General features: G+C 35.2%; 1 protein-coding gene across 1 annotated transcript in view; it reads right to left on the reverse strand.

Moving 5' to 3' along the window:
• The window catches only part of PI31 (Proteasome inhibitor 31 kDa), a 144,158-nt gene that overhangs the window by 59,218 nt on the left and 63,019 nt on the right, over positions 1 to 21,921 (reverse strand). Inside the window, exon 4 of the mRNA XM_090405623.1 lies at positions 12,048 to 12,245. Within this exon, the coding sequence (XP_090261749.1) occupies positions 12,048 to 12,245 (198 nt within the window). The remainder of the gene's footprint in view (positions 1 to 12,047; positions 12,246 to 21,921) is intronic.

Below are 21,921 nucleotides of genomic sequence, written 5' to 3' on the forward strand. Positions count from 1 at the left end.
CAGAAACACTTTGCAGGCAATCCCTACAAAGTCACCTATGATCAGAAATGACTGAAAGGGAAAAAACCATAAAGTGGCAAGACAAAGTGTTCAAACTCAATTATATTATGTAAATGGAATAAAGAAAGAAATTTATCTTACACAGAAGTTTATAAGCAAATAACAAAGTCCCTTGATATGGCACACATGCTTTGTTAAATTAGCCAAAAGCAGTTTATTTTGAGCTTGGAAAAAGATATTTATGTGGCCAAACTTTCTTTTAATTTATTTATTTATTCAGCTGCTAATTTTATCTATCATCATCTGAGTACCTGTTTGCGATGCTGAGTGGTATCATTGATGCCAAACATGAGCTTAATGGTATAAAGACCTCTTCTTGCAATCTGCTATGCCTATCAAAATGATGTGTTGGAACAAAATATGAATTTTCTCAAACTTAAAAACATGTTCAAATAGAAAATTTCAGTCAGTTTAATTTTGGATTAAGGTGTATTGTATGCTGTCATGATCCACCAGAAGAGATGAGAAGTTGCTCAGAATTCCTTTGGTACAATGACAGTTAAAGATGAAATTCCTGGATTTTGATTCAAAAATTCTCACCCAATTTTTTTAAAAAAGATTCATAGTAAATTGTAATGCATTATCAGTTTTAAAAGAATTTCCCACATTTTAGGTGCATAAAAATTGTTTATCACAATAATGATTGGAATTACTGAGTCATAGTCCACAAGGATAATGTCTGTTGTGTGTTCTTCAGCTGGTTTGTCTGTTTTTGGAAATGAAAAAAAATGAAATTTTTCTAAAAGTAAAACATAACTATTTCCATATAAGACCAATTAATTTACCATAAAATGAAAAACTCTTATTAAGATTTCTCATATTCTAGATAAGATTCAAACTAAGGTCTTTCCAAGGACACATCATGTCATCCTCCTATGGAGATACTTGTATTTTAGCAAATACTACACATTATTATTATGCTTTCCATTTTACAGTAATTAGTAATCAACAGTAGTTATAAATCATATACCAACTTAAACATTTGCCATTTGGTATTACAGTACTATCTTAGTCTACTATGAAAAGTTAAACAATTTGGGAACTCTTATTTGGAAGATCAATTTTTTAAGCAATCAGGTTCCAAATTGTATCCTCCACTGCATTATGAAATTCGTTTGATATAAATAAAGCAAAGTATACACAGTCACACCTTGACTTATTAAAATGTATGAGCCTGATGGCAATCCCATTAACACATTCATATAATTTCCCTTCAATCTACAGACCAGGATGTTATTGCTGCTTTCAAGATATTAAGATTAGATCCCAAACATAATTTTTTTTTTATGTGATTCCCACCCACACAAGGTTGCATACCCTCCACAACATTTCCTTTTTTTTTTTTTTTAAAGCCCTTGTTTAATGATAGTACTCATCCACCTAACTCCTACATGATCTTGGGTATACAGTCTGATATTGCTTTTATCTAGATACCTCTTGACTATCTTCCACATAGTGCTACCATCATTCTCTTGCAGGTTTTTATGCCATGGCACTGTTTTAAGTCTTCTCCTAAGCTGATCATAATCACCTGCCTTGTAGTTCCACATATACCCCTTCTTGACAGAAAATTCAAACATTTTTTAAGTAATTCACTCAGCATAGTTTATACTGACTTTGAATGATTAAATCAGGTTTAACCAATAGACTTTTTTATTAACTAAAACTGAAAGTTTCCCAGACATGTTTCACTGTCTTTGTGGTGGACATCACCTTCAGGAAGATATTTTACCAAAACAAGAACTCAAACACTTCAAACAGGATGTTGGAAATGTTTACTATCTGTGGATAGATGATGAATAAACAGATATTTACTATAAGTTTATTAATCATCTGCCCTTTTATCAACATCACCTGCTTCTATCTCTAACCATTTGCTTCAGTTTATATAACAGAATTTCAATTAAATTAATGAAAGGAAGGAAGGCATTTAATGAAAATAATGATATAGTGATATCAGTGGCCTACCTTTGTAATGATAACTCTTCTGGAACAGTGGAATTCTTGGAAATTAAACTGCAGTGGTTTCCCTTAACTTATTTTTCACGGTATTAACAACACCACAAACACTTTTATCCACAAGGATGTTTTATTAACGCTAATATTTCGCTGATTTTCAACTCAGCATCATCAGAGCACAACACACATGTAAATGCGACAGTGAGTGAGTGAAACAATATAATTGCAAAAGACAAAAAAGATCTGAAGTCCTATTTTTGGCGCCCTCTAACGGGAAAAAAAAAAAAAAAAATTACCAAAAATCCACAAAACTAATGTTCCCTTACGCCCCATAGTTGATAGCATAGATAGTCCCACATATAAACTGGCCTGGCATTTAGCTAAGTCGCTTGCCCCTCTTACTGGCAACTCCTCTACTTTTGTAAAAAAATTCAATCCATTTCAAAACACTGGTTAAAAATCTAATCCTAAAAAATTCAGACATAATGGTTAGTTTCGATGTCACCTCCCTATTTACCAATGTACCACTTATAGACACTCTTGATTTAATCAAGTCTAAATTTCCCCCAAATATTTTTGAATTATTTCAATTTACCATGAATGCAGGTTACTTTACATGGGGGAGAAATTCTACAAACAGATTAATGGTACTGCTATGGGTTCCCCCCTTTCCCCCCGTTAGCAAATTTTTACATGGAACACTTTGAAAACAAAGTACTTACCACAGCTACATACAAGCCACAAGTTTGGTTGCGCTATGTAGATGATGTGTTTGCCATCTGGCCCCATGGACAAGACACTTTGGACGCTTTTGTCACCTACCTAAACAGCCAACACCCCAAAATTCACTTCACAATAGAAAAAGAATCAAATAACTGTCTACCATTTCTTGACACATTAGTCACCCGCCTTTTAGATGGATCACTATCTTTTTCTATTTACAGGAAGCCTACACACAGGAAGATACCTACATAAACAATCACATCATCATCCAGTCCAACAGTACAGCATTTTAAAAACACTTACACACAGAGCCAGAGCCATTTGTTCTAACGATACAGCTCTGACCACTGAACTCCAGTACCTGCACCATACGTTCTTAGCCAATGGCTACAATCCCTACAAAATAGAAAAAATACTACATAGGCCCATTACTCTGCCCCCCTAATACAGAAGAATACAACATGACCATTTCCATTCCCTATATCAGAGGTACATCGGAAAAGATAGCCAAAGTATTGTTGAAACATGGCCTTCGCACCACCTTCAAGCCTCATGTCAAGCTGGCAACTCTGATCCGCTCGCCAAAGGATAAACTTCACCCCTTAGCACACCCAGGAGTGTATGAAGTTCCATGTGACTGTGATGTGGCCTATTATGGGCAAACAGGAAGATCAGTGAACATCCGCCCGGAAGAACATGAAAGATACATTCGCTACTATTACTATGGCAAGTCGGGACTGGCAGACCACGCTTTGGACACTCCTTCACACAGGATTAGATGGAGGAAAACAAATGTGCTATTTAGGAGTCGTTATAGATCTGAAAGATTATTTTTTGAGTCAGCAATGGCTTTGAAGAATTCTCCCAACCGTAACAAATATGGTTGCATTAATTTGCCAAAAATTTGGGAGACGGTTATCCTAAGAAAAACTCCTGGATAACTGCTGCCGGTTTCCCCCCCCCCCCCCACGTTAGAGGGCGCCAAAAATAGGACTTTAGATCTTTTGTAATTATATTGTTTCACTCACTCACTGTCGTGTTTACATGTGTGTTGTGCTCTGATGATGCTGAGTTGAAAATCAGCGAAATATCAGCGTTAATAAAACATCCTTGTGGATAAAAGTGTTTGTGATGTTGTTAATACCGTGAAAAATAAGTCATGAATAACCATCAACGCCTAAGCTTATCAGTTAGATCAGTTAGATGCAGTGGTTTCCTTTTGGGATAGAGATACATTTGAGAGTCCACACGGTTAGTTTATGCACTTCACAACCATATGCCTGGGGAAGGAGTGTCCTAGGTTCGATTCCCATCGCCGAAGTGAGGAGCTTAAGGATCTTCCTAAGCCATAGCCAAGTTAGCCGGTCTTGGGTGTGGACAGTAGGGTTTTTTCCACCAGTTTATCTGGGGTTTTTCATCCCGCCAGCAGGCAAACCGGCCCCGTGAACACATACAGATACAGTCATGAATATCGCCCTTAGGGGATGCAGCAGAGGGGTGGCGAACCGGCTGCATTAATATGCCCGTAACCCATCATAGGAGGGGACTCAACTCGACCCAGACAGATGAAAAGGATATTTTTTTATTTTATTTAACTTGTTAAAATATATATTAGACGATAGGTAACAAGGACTATTTACATATTATAAGTATATATATTACAGAGAAAGAAATATTTTCTTTTCGTTTATACAATAGAGAATGCAATATGTGAATTCAAAATTTACAGTTCAGTTTCAGTCTGAGTTATCTTTCAGATGAAGCATATTGTCGTCATCAATCCAGAAGAGGATACCAGTTGGATTCCACTCCTCTATGAATTTCACGACAGTTCCTGTTTCTTTGAACTACTCGAGTTCCAGTGAAAGTCTGCTTTTTAGTTTCCGACGGAGGATATACATGAGGGTTTGTGCAGTTTCAGTGATGGATGGGTGCTGGTTATTTCTTGTCTGTTTTAGGTAGAAGCTGTAGATGATGGCTTTAGTGCAGATGAAGAGGAAATTGCATGTTCTGTGTCTGTTTTCTTCTGTGTGGACTAAATTCCAGTAGTCTTCTCGCTATGTGCGTAGTTACAGGTGCTAGAGGCAGTATTCAGGGCATAGGTGATTATCACTTTGTTTGCAGGACAGGTTAGATATGTGTTCCAAGGTACTGGAAACGTCACAGAATAGACATATATCCATTTCTCTTAGCTGAAATTTGTAGAGCTTAGGAGTTGACAAGATGTTATGCCACAGTCTCCACTGTATGTCGGAATCTGGTTTGGCACACTTCGATTTATATAGAAGATCCCACTGAAAACTGAGTGGCATATGCAGCCTTGTAGATGAGAGAGTTAAGGATGAATATAAGAAGGGCGAGGTTGAAGACACTGACATGAGGAAATTATATATTTTCTTGTAGTTGGAGGGAAGAAATGGAAGTGAGACTTCATATTGTACAAGATGAAATATCGGCCCTGAGCAGTTTCTACAAGGAATACGTATTTCCTGAAGTGTAGTGATATCTGGATAGGCTTTTATAATGGAGGCTTGCAGCTGTTGATATTGCTTTTCAGTTTTTAGGTTCTTCATTGGTAGGCTTGTGAATGTTTTCCACTTTAGGGTCTGGGTTAGGAGGTCCCCTATGACTCTTATTCCTGCCCAGTTCCATGTAGGGAAAAGAAAGGGCTGGCCAGTTGTGAGACTTGTTATGTTTCTGTTCGAAAATAGAGGTTCTGTAAGTACAGCTGACTCTGTTGATCCTGTCAGTGTGTGATGAAGTTCTGTGTTTTTCCATGGCTGCAGAGCATCTCTGTAAAAATGAGGTAGTTTAGGAGGAGATGGTGCAGGACTGGCCATTCGGAGGATTGTGGAAAGTGTAAGTGTCCTCTGGTGGATGATTTCATGATGTAATCGAAGGTGGTTACATAAGTGTGATTGCATTGAAATGTCTTTAGGAGGAGGATTATCCTGAAGGATCTAATCTTGTTTTCAAGGAAAATCAGGCCTTGACCTCTCTTGCTGAGTGGCTTGCAAAGTTGAGGGTATGTTGTCCAGTGAGTTTTGTTCCAGAGGAAACGTTTGATTTCCTTTTAAATGTGGTGGAGAAATTCTTCAGGAGGTGCGAGTACTTTGAGGGTATGCCATAAGACACTTGCAGCCATCTGGTTAACTATTAGTACTCTTCCTCTAAGTAAAGACATGGAACGAACGCTGTTCCACTTACCTAGCACCTGTTTAAAATGGTTGTGCAGCTGTGTCCAGTTCAGTGTGTTATATATTTTGGTGTTGCCAAGGTGCACACCTAAGTATCTTTGTCCTTCGCTTGACCAGATATTCGATCTGAGAATCATTTCTAGCCTTCCATCTGCCTGACCACAGGCCAGTGGTTTTTGCAAAATTTAATTTGGCCCCTGAGGCATATGCATATAGTCTGTGTGCTTCCTCGGTTACTGTCATTTCTTCTTCATTTCAGACTGTTACAGTGACGTCATCAACATATGCTGATAGGGTAATTTTTTGATGTGGCTCTATTATGCTGGTTCGTTTGGAGATGATGTTGTTGTGTACTCTTTTTAAGAAGGGTTCTATGGCCAGTGTGTATAATAGACCGGAGAGGGGGACATCCTTGCTTGATCCCTCGAGAGTATGACAAAGTGCAAGTGAGCATCTCTGTAAAGCAATTGCACTGTTTCAATGATGAGAGAACCATAGCCAAATGCCTTTATGACTTCATAGAGGTACTCGTGCTCTACCCTGTCGAAAGCCTTCCCCTGATCAAGGCTGACAAGTGCTAGGTTTTCATGTTGGCTGTTTGCGATGTAGATGAGATCTCTTATTAAATGGAGAGATTATCATGTATTAATCTTCCTGGGACAGAGTACATTTGATGTTGGCCAATAACTTCAGGAAGTGTTGGTTTTATTCGGTTTGCTATAACTTTGGAAATGATTTTGCAATCGGTATTAATTAGGGAGATTGTACACCAGTTTCGGATATCCATGTAGTTTCCTTCTTTGGTATCAATCATGCTACTGAGGTCGTGACAGATTGTGGGAGCCCATTGAGGTAGGCTTCTTGCAGTGTTTTGTGAAGTGGTCCGAGTTGATTCCAGAAGACTTGGAAAAACTCTGACGTGAGACCATCAAGGCCAGGAGATTTGTTCTTTGGCAAAGATGTGCATGCGGTTTTCAGTTCATCAAGCGTGATTTTGTTTTCTAAGTGGTTCTGATCTATTGCGGAGATTTTTTTTGTTTCTTTCAGTATTTCGTGAATGGCATGATGGGATGTTCCTGCAGTGCTGTATGCATTCTTGTAGTATTGTAGGATTTCCGAGGTGATTTTACTTGGATCTTCTGTGATGCTGTCATCTTGAAGTCTGATAACAGAGATGGAATTAGCTGCCTGGCATTTTTTTTTCCAAAGAGAAAAAATATTTTGTGGGGGCATCTGAAAGGTTTATTTGTGTATGCCGCGATCTAAGTAGGGCACCTTTTGCCGATAATTCTGCCTGTCTTTGCATGGCTTGGAAGGCAGAATGATATTCAGGGCTTTCTTCTGGGAGATACTTGAGCTGTTCTTCAAGTTGTCAGATTCTAATGTTCCTCTGTTGATTTTTCTGGTGACTGTAGATCTGCTTAAAGGATTCTATTTGGGATTTTAGGTGGGGCAACCATGTTTTCATTGGTTCTGTATCCACTTTCGAGTGAGTGAGGTTGGTTATTAAAGCTTGAGTGTTTAGATAGATAGATAGATAGAAACATTTGAGGAAAGTCATTTAGGTATAAGATTTAAAATGATGTAAATTATAGAATAAAATATTAAAAATTAAACTTAAGTCAATATGCACTAAAAACAATAGAATGAAGAGTGGAACAATTCAGAAAATGGAAATAGTAAATAAAATGTAAAAGAGGAATAATAAGTTAAAAAGAATTAAAAAAAAAAAAGCATAAAAAACCTAAAATTATAGTAAAAATTATGTGTACTATTTAAAAATGCTGGTAAAAATGGCAAAGTGAAAGACTGTTTTGGCATGACCATTTTCAGAAATTCTGACACCTTTCTCTTTACACCAACACTGACATCCCCAAAACATCAGATATCATCCATACTACTACTATTGAATGACTTGTATCTTGAATTGTGCATAAAACTGACTCCTCTAAACATTTTAGCCTTAATCAAATAAATTATCTCAGCAAATTACCGATAACTTCTATATATACAAATTTTTGACTTCAAATGGGCCAAAATACTAGTGGTCAACTTGTCCAGTTGTTTTTGGCCCACCCGGAGTCTATTTTGTTACTTCCAATCCTCCTACATGGCATCTCGTTTTATGGCCATTACGTCAATGATCGCTAATTACTGGGTAAAAAAATGAGTGTTTTAAAGTCTTGCAACAAGTTTAGTGATGTAGCATTTCACTATCGAGCACAAGCAAAATCATTCCATAAACGTTTTAAATTTAACACAAGTGAGTCATGTTATCATGAAAGTTTATCATAAGCCTACAAATGCAGGAAACTATCTACACTTTGACTTATATCATCCTCACACAATTAAAAAATTAGTTGTGCTTACAAAATTTATTAATGCATACAAATATACAACTGCTGAAAATTTAAACAGAGATTATGCACTTGAAACAGATTTTCTTAAACCATTCTTACACAACAATTAATTGATCATGTCAACTCTACAGCAAAAATAAGATCTGCCAACCCACAAGCAAAAATCAATGCTACTCATAGCAAAGTTCTAAAATTCACACCAATACATAATATACATAAAGCCATAAAATATATATTTGAATATTTGAATTACAAAGTTGTCTTTACTGTTCAATTAAAACTATGAACCATTTAAAAACTGCAGAAAAACAAACATATCAAGAAATCCTTCAGCATTGCAATGTTGTTTATTACTTCCCCTGTCAACCAAACTATGATGCCATTAATATTCAGTCAGTGATCAGATCACTAGATCAATGGTTATGTAAACACTATCAACACTGTCATACCTCCATCCATGATAATTTCCATAATAAAGCAAACACAAATACAAAACAAAAAAATAAAATTCCTAAACCTGCAACCAAAAAAATAGATGTTCATGCTATCAAATGCAACCACATCCCTCGAACAGAGAATGAAAGTATTCTAAATTTTCAACATAATGAAATTACACTAATAATATCAATCATAAGCTATAGCAATAAAAACACATTGCAATGCAGTTAATGTCCATCACCCCTATACCGTTTCCAAAGTTTAGCAGCTTCACTACATAAATATGTACAAAAAACTCCCAAGCAGCCAAAACCACACAAACTCTGATATATCCTGTACAGGGCACATCACTAAACTCTACATTTCTGAAGACAGTCATACAGAAATGGTCTTTAACCCAGTAATTTTTAACAGCATTCTTAAATTGTACACACTTATTTTTACTATGACTTTGGGTTTCTTATGTCCTTTTTTTTAAAAAAATTTTGTTTTCAACTCATTATTCCTCTTTTACATTAGGTCTATTTTTAACAGTACAGTTGACCCTTCAAGAAAGCTGGTTTGAACTGTGTGGTTCCACTTATACTATTTTTTTTTTTTTAAATAAATACAATGGAAAATTTTTCGGAGATCTCTGACAATTTAAAAAACTCGCAGACGAACCATGTAGCTTAGAAAAATAAAAAAAATTAAGAAAAATTTAGGTATGTCATGAATTCATAAAATATATGTAGATACTAGACTATTTTATCATTTACTACCATATAATATACAAAAATCTATTATAAAAAGTTAAAATTTATCAAAACACACACACACAAACACTTACAGAGCATGCATGGCCATTTGTAGTCAAGAGAAATGTCAGCAAATGTAAAGATGCAGTTAAATCATAACTGTATAAAATTAACTGTTATTAATTAGTTAAATTAATTAATTAGCTTAAATAAAAATGTTATAACGATTCATTCATTCATTGGTGTACACGCTAGGCTACCGTGAAGAAATCATATCGCTTACACTAAGCTACCATAAAGCAATCATATTACTGTTCTTTATCAATGCATGAATCATTATACCTGTAAATAAATATGAATTTCTTTTTCACATTATCTTTTAATTTTTGATGTCTAGTATTGTAATACTATAACATTTACAGTGTTTTGGATCTATTAAGACAATACTGACAATCATTTGATTCCTCTTATAAACTGAAGATGTAAACTTACGGTATCGATAAATACAGCACAGTACTGTAAATGTATTTTCAATTCTTTATGATTTTCTTTAATAACATTTTCCTTTCTCTAGCTTACTTTACTGCAAGAATATAGTATATAATACATACGTACCATACAAAATATGTGTTAATCAACTGTTTATGTTATTGGTAAAACTTCGGTCAACAGCAGACTATTAGTAGTCAAGTTTTTGGGGAATCAAAAGTTATAAGTGGATTTTCAAACAACGCACAAGGGGGGGTGGATGGTGCAGTGCCCCTAAACCCCTGTGTTGTTCAAGGGTCAACTGTACAAGGGTGGTCTGAAAAGTTCTCGGCCAAACAATGAAAAAACAAATTTATAATTTCAAAATTATTTTTATTTTTCAACATAATCTCCCTTAAGACTAATACATTTATTCCAGTGATGTCCAGCACCATTATCCTGTCCCTGTAGTGGTTCTCAGTAAGATCTGCAAAATACTCCTCTACAGCTACAATCACCTCTCGATTCGAAGAAAAATGGTGACCAGCAAGAAAGAGTTTTAGTTTTGGGAAGAAATAGTCAGATGGAGCCAAATCTGGGGAATATGGTGGATGTTCCAACAATTCATAGTACAGATCCCTTAATTTTCCCATTGCCAAAACACCTTCGTGGGCAGGTGTATTGTCCTGATGAAAGGATGATTTTTTTCTTCTGCAAACTGGCAGAAGAAAACCGGCTTATTCCATGTTTTAAGTACATTTTGACTTTGAGTTTCACTTTAATTTTTAATATTTTATTCCATAATTTTAAATCGTATACCTGAATGATTTACTCAGTTTTGCTGATAATGCAAAACTGAGTAAATCAATAGTAAATAAAAAGACTTGCTGGAAGATTTAAACATGGCAGTATGGGCAAAAATGGTTTGCCATTTTCAATGGCAAAGTGTAATGGTATACATTTTGAATGAAAAGCTTTTCAGTTGTGTACTATTACTATCATCTGGAACTGGAGCTACAGGAAATTAATGAGGCTAAGGATTTAGGGATGCAGGCATGGAGGAAGAGGGGAGGGAACTAAAGTTTAGGAGGCATATTGTGAAAGTGACTAAAACAGGTGAAAGGATTACCTGGTTACTGAAAACATATGAACAAGCAGAGATAAGGTTATTATGCCTCTTTATAAGGCTGTATATAAGCTTTAATATAGCCCATTTGGATTACTTAACAACATGTAATCAACATGCACAGGTCTGATCATCTGAATTTCAAGCACGATGAAGTAAAGAGGATCCAGAAGTGAGTGACCAAGATGATGGCAGGTCCTTGGAATGCTCTTTAGATAGATTGAAGATTTGTGGGTTTGAGAAATTGGATGATAGGTGAAAGTTACTTAAAGGGCTGATATAAAGGTAATTTTTTAGCACATAACTAGTACGTTGGGGGGAATAATTTCTGGAAATAAGACAGGTATTGTGCAAATGTGGTTAAGTGCTTGGTGAAATGCTTAGTGGGCATCCTGCAATGTCTGTGGACTCCATGGAGATGCCTGTGTAATAGCATTGTTCACTAAGTTTTTCATATTTTCAATATCAATATGTAATCAAAGTTTTTAATAAAGGAGTTCAGTGCAGTACAGACATATTTATGTACTGATCTGTAGAAAATCATGGTATCAGTTTATTTTCTTTACAGAAAACCAATAAGCTTTCCTCTTTTTCTTATCTATGCCAAAATTGTCCATAATGTCTGACATATTTGCAAAGTGACATCCAACTTGGATGTCACTTTGAAAATATGTCAGAGTGCATTTTCTAATATAACAAGCAATCCTCTACTGATATAGTATTTATCTCATCTTGTAATTTAATAAAATTCAATATGACCATTTTCTCGATATCCTTCTTTAGTTATTTAAAAATCCCAAAAAGAAATTTTTTTTTGTTTTAAATATATTTGGTCATAAGGGACTAGTAAACTTTTCATTGATTTTGCTATGATTTAAAAGGAAAAAAAAAAAAAAAAAAAAAAACAGACTTTCCTAGAGCCATAATTATGCTAAAGTACTATAACAAACCTTTTAGATTATATTAGCAAAAAATTCACCTTGGTACAAAAGTTGGTGAGGTCTCACTACTTGGTACAAAAACTGGTGAAGTCTTTGGTGGTGGAACCCAATCATCATCGACATTCACCTTACTTTTGCTCTGCTGTGACTCAGTTTGCTCTTTTTCAGATGGCATAATGTCTGCTATGACATCTTTATTAAACTGTGTTTCTAGCTTCTCAACATTCTTAAAGGCACTGAAAAATAATGAGATTAAAATTTTATATGTTAAAGATTTAAAATTTGCAGACTACAGTTCTTGAAATTTTAATAGCAGTCATGTTTTTAAAAAGTTTGGAACTCATAGTACACTGATACTTGGGATGGGGCTATGGATTTAGACAAACCAGAACTCTACTGAATGTTCTTTTGGTAGCATTTCTGACCTTCAAAAAAAGAAAGATGAAAATGTTAGAGGATGAAATCATCACCTATGGCAGTAGGATTCAAACCCACAGATTAAAAGGATATTGTGTAACCATGTAAGAAATAAAAATTATTTAATAACCAGAGTCGAAAGAATTATAGTACTCTTTATATGTGCATTAAAAGTTCTCTTTAATATAGATGTGTATGCATCAGGGGTGAATATTCCGGATGTGCTAGGTGTGCGGTGCTCACCCACGAAATATCAGTATCATCGATATTAAATTTTTGCATTTATTCCCGTTAAAGACTCCTGCAATTATTTGCAGACCTCGCACGATTCCTAAAATTAAACACGATATTCTAATGCTTCATTGTCCTCTTCACGAGGGTAATAAATTAGTGCTTCATGAAGAGAGGGCACTTTTCGACACGTAAACATTGCGTCACATTCGCATTAATAGCCCGGGTGTGCATTCAAAATGCATACACCTTTGAGCCCTTTGAAAAGATGTAAAGAGGGTGCAGCGGGTCAAATTCTTACAGTTTTAGAATTTTTAAACTGCTGAGAAGGTGAGGCTGGGTGAGCTAACATTTTGAGCTCACCCAGCACCTGCAAGTGGCTATTGTGCTAACCAATCCAATTGGACATTGTTACCTTGTCATGAGTTGAGCGCTTTCTGTATCTGATGACTGTATTACAAACAGCTGTTACGCATGTTTTCTGGAACTGAAAATTTGAAAGTGGATGTTAGGAAAAAATGCTACTTGTTTTTTCTTTTGCTTGTATAGTAGAGTGTCTGTTGAGGTTGCAAAGTTTTTTTAACGGAATAGAGACATTTTAATTCTGGTCTTCGGAAACAACAGACAGTAAAAAAAATCTATTCCTGAATAAAAATGAATATTCTGTGTATTATAAGAAGTTGTTGATTTACAACAAAATACCAGCATATGTGAGATTGATAAGACAGAAGAACCGCTGATATTAAAAAACTAATGAATGCAGGATTCCTGAAAGTGTGGATAATTCTGATAATGATCAGCTGTTATATATACTGAGTCTTAGTAAACAAAATAAAATTCTAAAAACAGAGCGAAATATACACAAACCAGAGAAATACACATAACATATGCGACAAATTTTATGAGATGATTTGCTCCATCAAAACATATTTATTTCTGCAATACTTTCTCTCTCTCTCTTCATAAGTTTTTTTTTTTTTTAATTATGTCACCAGAAATTCATTTATTCATGTTTAGATTTTATAGGATCATGCTACTCATGTATGAATAAAAATACATGAATAAACAATGATGGTACAACATGACAAAATTTCATGACGGCTGGGGCGTCGCCCGGTTAAACAAGGCCCCCATTGTTTTCGCCAGGGAACCAGGGCGAACAGCGAAAAGTCAGCTACTGGAACAAATCTGAAAATAAACCCCGACTCAACATCACCAGAGTTAAAGATCGGTACTATCAACGTAAGAAGCCTGAATGGCAAAGAAATGGAGCTAGCTGAGGAATTAGATAAGTACAAGATCGACATAATAGGGGTGACTGAAACAAAAAAGACCAAAACTGGTGAGATCTTTCTGAGCAATAAATACAAAATGTTATATTCAGGCAATGACAATCAAGGAAAAGAAGGAGTAGCCATAGTATTCAACACAAAATACGAGGCTAATCTTCTTGAATGGCAGTCAGTCTCAAGTAGAGTAATGTGGGCAAATATGAGAATGGGGAACTGGACAATGAGACTTATTTGTGCCTATGGTCCCACAGAAGGTTCTACTAAGGTAGAAGTGGAGGAGGAATTTTTTGAGGCTTTAGAAAAAGCAACTGACACAATGAAAAAGGAAAAGTTGGTCCTTGTTGGGGATCTAAATAGTAGGGTAGGAAATGATTGTGAGACATACAAAAATATGTTGGGAAAATTTGGAGAAAAGAGCAAAGCTAATGATAATGGCAAATATCTGTTGGCTTTCTGCTCAGGACATGGACTTATTACTAACACCATGTTCCAACATAAAAATGTGCACAAATTCACATGGAGAGAAGAGGCTAAGAATAAGAAAAGTCTCATTGACTATGTTATTGTTGATAGTGATGTTTTCTCCCTGGTGCAAGACACTAGAGTGTACAGAGGATTTGAAATTGGAAGTGATCACTATTTATTCTTGAGCAGGATAAAATTGAATTTCATATTGAAGAGAATAATATGTAAGAAAGTTTTAAAGTGAATAAAAGTTGAGCAGCTCTCAGTTGTGAACTGTAGACTAAAATACAGAAAGATTATTGAAAAGAAAATGAAAGAGTTTGAGAACAGGAATCAAACCTTGGAGATTCAGTGGCAAACTCTGAAGAAAACATTGATTGATTCTGCCAGAGAGGCATGTGGTGAGGTTGTGTGCAAGGATAAACAAATCAGAACTCTCTCGTGGACACAGGAAATTAAAGAGGCAGTGAAGGAAAAGAAGAAAGCATATCAAAAGTTCCTGGCAAATAAGTCAGCTTTTACTCTTACAGAATACAGAGACAAATGTAAGAAAGCTAAACAGTGCGTAAAACTAGTTAAACAAAAGTTATGGGAGGACTTTGGCAAGAATATAGAAAATAAATATCAAGAAAGTGGCAAAATATTCTGGAGGTTGTTGAAGAAGCTTAGGAATGGAGAAAAGAGTGCTGTAAAAGGAGTTAGAGATGATAAAGGTGACATGAAAACGGGAGAAAAAGATATCCTTGAAGTATGGAGTAATTACTTTGAAAAACTGCTAAATGAAAGAAGCACTGATGACAGCACAGTGGTAAAAAATACTGACCAGGCATGCAGTCAGGAATACATATCCATACTTGAAGTTGAAAAAGCCATCAAAGGCTTGAAATGTGGAAAGGCAGCAGGAGTAGTGATATTCGACCAGAAATGCTGAAGTATGGTGGTATAAAAGTCTTACAGTGGCTGCACTGCATAGTTCAGAAAGCCTGGACAGAGGGACGAATTCCCGATGATTGGAGTAGAGCTCTCATAGTACCCACATATAAAAAGGGAAATAAAACTGAATGTGAGAATTACAGAGGTATTTCCCTACTGAGTGTTCTTGGCAAGATCTATGCAAGTATACTTGAGAAACGGTTGAGAAGAATTGTTTAAGAAAAGCTTGGTGAAGAACAAGCTGGATTCAGGCCAAATAGAGGCTGTCAGGATCAGATCTTCACTTTAAACAAATAGTCGAGAAAGCATGGGAATATAACTAAGATCTGTATTTAAGTTTTGTCGATTTGGAAAAGGCATATGACAAGGTACCAAGAGAGAAGCTATTCAATACGCTGCAGTTATATGGTGTCAATGGGGCATTATATCAGCAATACTTAGTCTTTATTTGAGTTGTAAGTCAGCAGTTAGAATTGAAGGAAGTACAGGAAGATGGTTTAATGTTAAATCTGGTGTGAGACAAGGATGTACATTATCCCCCTCTGTTATTCATTATCTATATGGATCCCATTATGAAGGAAAGTGGTATCAAACCTGATATCAAAATTGGAGATGTTAATGTCAGCTCTTTGCTTTATGCGGATGATGTTATACTTCTAAATAAATCTGCTACAAGTCTGCAAGATTCTCTGACTAAATTGAATAGTTGTTGTAATAGATATGGTATGAAGGTCAGCAATAAAAAAACAAAGACAATGAAAATAAGCAGAATCATTGAAAATGTCAACTGTGTTGTGAATGGAGAACCTGTGGAACAAGTAAAACATTTCAGCTACTTAGGCACGATTTTTACTGAAGATGGTAAATTAAATATAGAAATAGACAACAGAATCAACAAAGCTGGTATGGTGGGAAGTCAATTGAATAAATTCATATGGAATAAGAGAGAAATTAGTCGGAACACTACATTAGCTGTATACAAGACAGTGTTCAAACCAGTTTTAACTTATGGATCTGAGAGCTGGGTCAGAAGTAAAACACTTGACCAAAGACTAGAGACCGCAGATATGAGAGTCCTGAGAAAGATTAAAGGCGTGAACAGATGGCATCAATGGCAATATCATATTAAAAATGAGGATATTAGGAAAGAACTTGACATTGTCAGCATCCAGGAATGCGTTAGCAGAGCTAATCTCAGGTGGTATGGTCACTTAAACAGAATGGGAGAGTAAAGATTAGCAAAACAAGTGTTCTCTGCCAGGTTGGCAGGAAAACGACCCAGAGGAATACCAAGATATAGGTGGATTGATATGGTACAAAGTGCCTTAGACGATAGAAATATAAGATCTGATAATGTTGGAGTCTTGACAAGTAACAGACTGATTTGGAGGACAATTGTAGATAGGAAGTTAGTAATGATGTAATTTTTTCATGTAGTACTGTCATATCCTGTACACCCCTTGAGGGTACATGGCAGGAATTTAATAATGATGATGATGCTACTCATGTGACCAGTGGTGTGCCTCAGGGCTCTGTGCTTGGGCAATTGTTGTTGTTTAATTTGTACATAAATGATATAGGAAATGGCTTAAAGGGAGATATTCAGTTGTCTGCTGATGATGCAAAGTTGGGTAGCACAATAAAAAATCAAACTGATGTTGAGAGTTTGCAGGATGGATTTAAATAAGCTGGTAAAATGGGCAAAAGGAAATGGATGTCAGTTCAATGTAGAAAAGTGTAAAGTTATACATTTTGGGATTAAAAGATTACCAGCTATGTACAACATCGATGGATGGTATACAACATAGGGAGATGAAGTTCAGGGGACACATTGCTAAGGTGTCCAAGATTGCACATAGGATTACTTGGTTATTGAGGAACACACTAACATCCAGAGATAAAGAGGTTATTATTCCCCTTTATAAGGCATTGATACTTCCACATTTGGATTACTGTGCTCAGGTCTGGTCACCTGGATTCCTTGGAGATGAGGAAGCTGTGGAAAGTGTTCAGAAGAGAGTGACTAAGTTGGTGAGTGATGTAAAAAAATGCTCCCTACATTGATAGATTGAGAGCTTGTGGATTGCAAAGGTTGGTTGATAGGTGGAGAAGAGGAGATATGATAGAAACATTTAAATTACTAAAAGTTTTTTATAAGATTGATGCAGGGGTAATGTTTCAGCTGTGTGATAGTGATGGAAGAACAAGAGGTCATCCCTGGATGACCTCTTGTTCTAGTTTGAGAAAGAGGTTTTTCGCCTGGAGGGTGGTGAACGAGTGGAATGCATTGTCTGACTCAGTTGTGAGTTCTTCGTAGGTAAATGAATTCAAGAACAGATATGACAGATATTGTTTTGATAGTTTGGGTCTCCCATGATGAGTCTACTGACTCCATGGAGATACCCATAATAATAATAATACTCGCTCTACCCAGCAACTTATAGGACACATATCACAAATGATAATTATTAATAATTCGTTTACCATTAATCAAAGTATTTTTACTCACACTTATTCTTTCCTATTCTTACATGTCTCATAAATTATGGTACACATATTTTCGTCTTTGAGTATTTCAGATATACCAACCAAATATAGCATTCACCTTCATTGTCGTTTTCTAATAAATCCTAAAACAGATTGTTCCCCCACTCTATGTAGAAGTATTCAAAGTTATCCTGCAATTAATTGCATTGGACCAATTAAGATGAGCGCTAATGCACTATGCACTCTCAAAATTTCATACATCGATAAAAATGAAATCACATGGTCATGGGCATCCACAGAGGGGGGGGAGACAAACGGGGCACTTTCCCCGGGATCGAGTAAAAAATTCCACAATTTTTTTAATATATGAAATTGTGCAAAAAACTGTATTAATTCTGAATACTTTTTTCCCCAAGAATTAAAGATCATTAAAATCGATGTAAAATTAAAATAATGTATTAATAGTTTACATCGACAAATATTACATCAAAAAATGCTAAAAGACGTTTATTGATGTAATTATTTAATTAAATCAATAATTATAAAAATTTATTGATATAATTATTTGTCTCTAAGTTTTGCCACTCCCCCCACCCCTTCCCCGGAAAATTTTCTGCAGACGCATGCCCATGCATACAGTCAAATTGATGTGAAATTTGTAGCACGGGTTGCATAACCCACACGACAGCGCACCCAACCAAAATGGGTATGCGACACCAGTGGTATGCATCTGTATACACATTACAGAAAAAATTTAATAATTTATTATGTTGCTTTTGTTAAATTGTGAATGAAGCTATGTTATGTAATTTATTATTTTCATTCACATTTAACATTGCCTATTTAAATATTAATCATGGTTTATATAAAATTGTTTATTATTCCTTAATTAAGAATTACTAATTAAATATTTACTGAAAACCTGACCTGCTATTAATTTATAAAATAATAATATGTATAGAATTTTGTATAACCAAATATATATGATGTAACGTAAAGTGTTATTTTATATTTAACTGTATACGTAATCAAAAAGTTGAAGAAGTAGCTTAAATATTTTGTTGTTCTTATTTGTGAAATATTTAATGTTATGTAATCACTCATGTAGTAGTAAAAGAGCATACATTACATTAGCGAAATGTTTACGCTAAGTCTGTTGTCATGGAGACGCACGCGTAAACAACCACGAGGGAGTAGAGCGTGGCGTTCGAACGGTAAGGTAGGAGTGAAGGTCATAGATAGATAGGACAGAGAAAGGAAGAAAGGAATTATTATTAAGGAGTGAGGAGAGAGTTTTGCGGAACCAAGTTTATAGAATCCATAGGGCAGAAATTTATGGAAATAGTGTTCGAAAGTGAACCAATAAGTAGTGAATCATAAAGTTTAATATTATAAGCGAAGTCAGCTGTTGTTATGAAGAAAGGTTAATGTCGTAATCAGATAAAAAGGAAACTGGACAGTCAATGCGAAAATTCTGATTAGTTCCAGTTAATCTGGATTACGATTAAATTCTAAGTTGCCCTAGGAAAAGGTTATATTGATTACTTGGAGAAAAGTGAACAAGAGAAGATACCAGTACCTAAATACTGTTATTTGGAATAGTGAAGTGCGACTAACAGTAGTATAGTTTAAACTGTGGAGATTTTTATTATGTGTGTTCCGCTAACGTTAATTAAGTTAATTCATAAGTGCTCTCTCAATAATTTGATGTATTGAAGATTTTGTCTGGTAAGAGTAGTTGTATAAGTTTGTCTATTTTAGCATTAACTGTGATATTTCTCTGATGCTCAAGGTCCGGAATATAATTGCTTGGAATATTGCTTACGTAGTTTATTTCCTGCTGTGAATATAAACATTGAGCTGATAGATTTGTGAAGACTGATTAATTGTGAAGTTGTTATGTTAACCTGAGATAAGAAGATTTGTGTTTTTGAGACTGTGAATTGTAAATGGAAGTTAGAACATTGATTTAGCATGAGTGACCTAAGAAGTTGTATTAAGTTAATTGTATAGTTCCATTTTAAAATAGAGTTCTTGTATTTGTTAACCATATCATATATTAAATGTTTTATTTTGTTAATCTAAAAGTTGTGTTTGCCTGAATTCCTTTTTATTGCACCGTTCATAAATATTCGAATCTTGCGGGAACCCCAAGTAAAAATGATAATAGATGATTCGGCCTAATGAGATGACTGTCAACTTAATTTAGAACTGATCCTACTATTTATATAGACTAATCTAAGAATAGGGTGGCGCAGTATAAATATAAATTTCCCTACTTTTAGATCGGTAATCAATTCGTAATTAGTTGTATTATTCATAAAAGTGACTTGAAACTAGATAGAATTAGAACACGACAGAAAGGAGTCGTCGCGACAAATGGCGCAGTCGACAGGATGTGATTTAATAGGTAGGAATTAAATTTAACAACTATAAGATAAGAAATTGAATTTAAGTTTAGTGATAATAATCGTAGAATTACTCCCTGAAATTTTAGAAAGTGAAATAAATAAATCACAGTGAACTGGTTATAATCTGGAGTCAGGCAAAGATAAAAGTTTATTTAAAGTAGAAAGATTATTGTATTTATTGAGATAGTAATTTATTAATCACTATGGCTGTCACATCAAGTTCTGAAATGAATGATAGTGAATTTTTTCGTACGGTAAATCCACAACAAGTTTTTCCCCAATATTCAGGTGAAGAATCAGATGATGTACTATTTTTCTTTACCTATGTTGAAAAACTTAGAGAAATTGCAGGTTGGACTGATTTTCAATTGCTAGTTTTGATTAGAAGCAAATTAGTAGGTAAAGCAAAAACATTTTTGCATTCTTCTCCAATACTTCGAGAAACTTTTGAGTATTCTAAATTTAAAGACACTTTATTGTCTCAATTTTGTAAACTTAGAAGTGTAGGTCCTAACTTATGGAAATTGCAGAAAATTACTCAAAAGGATAAAGAGACTGTTACTGATTTTTACAATCGATTATTAACATTGGCCAACAGTTTGAATGTTACTGGTGAAGATAAACCTCACTTAGATTGGGCTGTGTTCCAACAATTTAGACAAGGTGTTAGGCAAGAATTAAGAGAAACAGCCTACAAGAAGAAAATTTCTACTTTAGAAGAGTGTCTCAAAAGTGTTAAGGAAAAAGAACAAATACTAGGTGACCTTTATCCCTCAACCAATACAAGTCTTGTGAATATTGTGAATAAGACTGATAGTTCGTTCAACCAATCAGAAATAGAAAAGAGAAGTAAAATTGAAAAAGGAAAAGCAAAGAATATTGGTGAAAATTCAAGTAGTGTAAACTACATGACACAGAGTAAAGAGCAAATGGACAAGAAACTAATGACAGAAGTGAAATCCCTAATTCACCAGGAGGTCAATAAATTAAATCAGCCAATAATGGATAGTCTTAATGAAGTTGTGAGACAGTTATCAGCTATTACTTTGAGTTCTCAAGAAAATCAAAACCCCACTACAAATAAAATTGATGAGATGATCAAGCATGAGGTTGAAAAACAAAGTCAACCTATTTTAAGTAGCCTAGATGAGGTAATCCGAGGATTAAATGATGTTAGACAACAAATGTCTGCTATCCCTCAATCCAAGACAGAGACAAAGCAAAGAAATCCTCTTAGGTGTTACAATTGCAACAAAGTTGGACATTATGCCAGGAACTGTTTCCATAACAAGGAAGACTACTGTAACAACAGATGGAACTCAAAGTTTGGATACAAACCCCACAGGAGAAATAAAAGAATTCAGAATTATCAAACATCTAATGAGAGAATGATGAGAATTAGAGGTGATATCCTGGGCTCTAAATGTGACATCTTATTAGATACAGGATGCAATGCCTCTACCATCAGGATGGATTATTTCCTAACATTAAAGAACAAACTGTGGAAGAGCACTGCCAAGCTGAGACAACCTGTGAGGATTACTTCTCTTTCAGACTCAAACTTTATGGCATATGAAAAGGTTCGAGCTAGAATATACCTGCCAGAATTTGGACTGTATGTGTGGCAAGACCTACTTGTTGTCCCCACTACTTCCAATCTAAATTCTCACATTATC

The sequence above is a fragment of the Typopeltis vanoorti genome, chromosome 15, assembly GCF_054136105.1.
Source record: "Typopeltis vanoorti isolate ZY-2024b chromosome 15, IOZ_Tvanoo_1.0, whole genome shotgun sequence".
Classification (NCBI taxonomy): domain Eukaryota; kingdom Metazoa; phylum Arthropoda; class Arachnida; order Uropygi; family Thelyphonidae; genus Typopeltis; species Typopeltis vanoorti.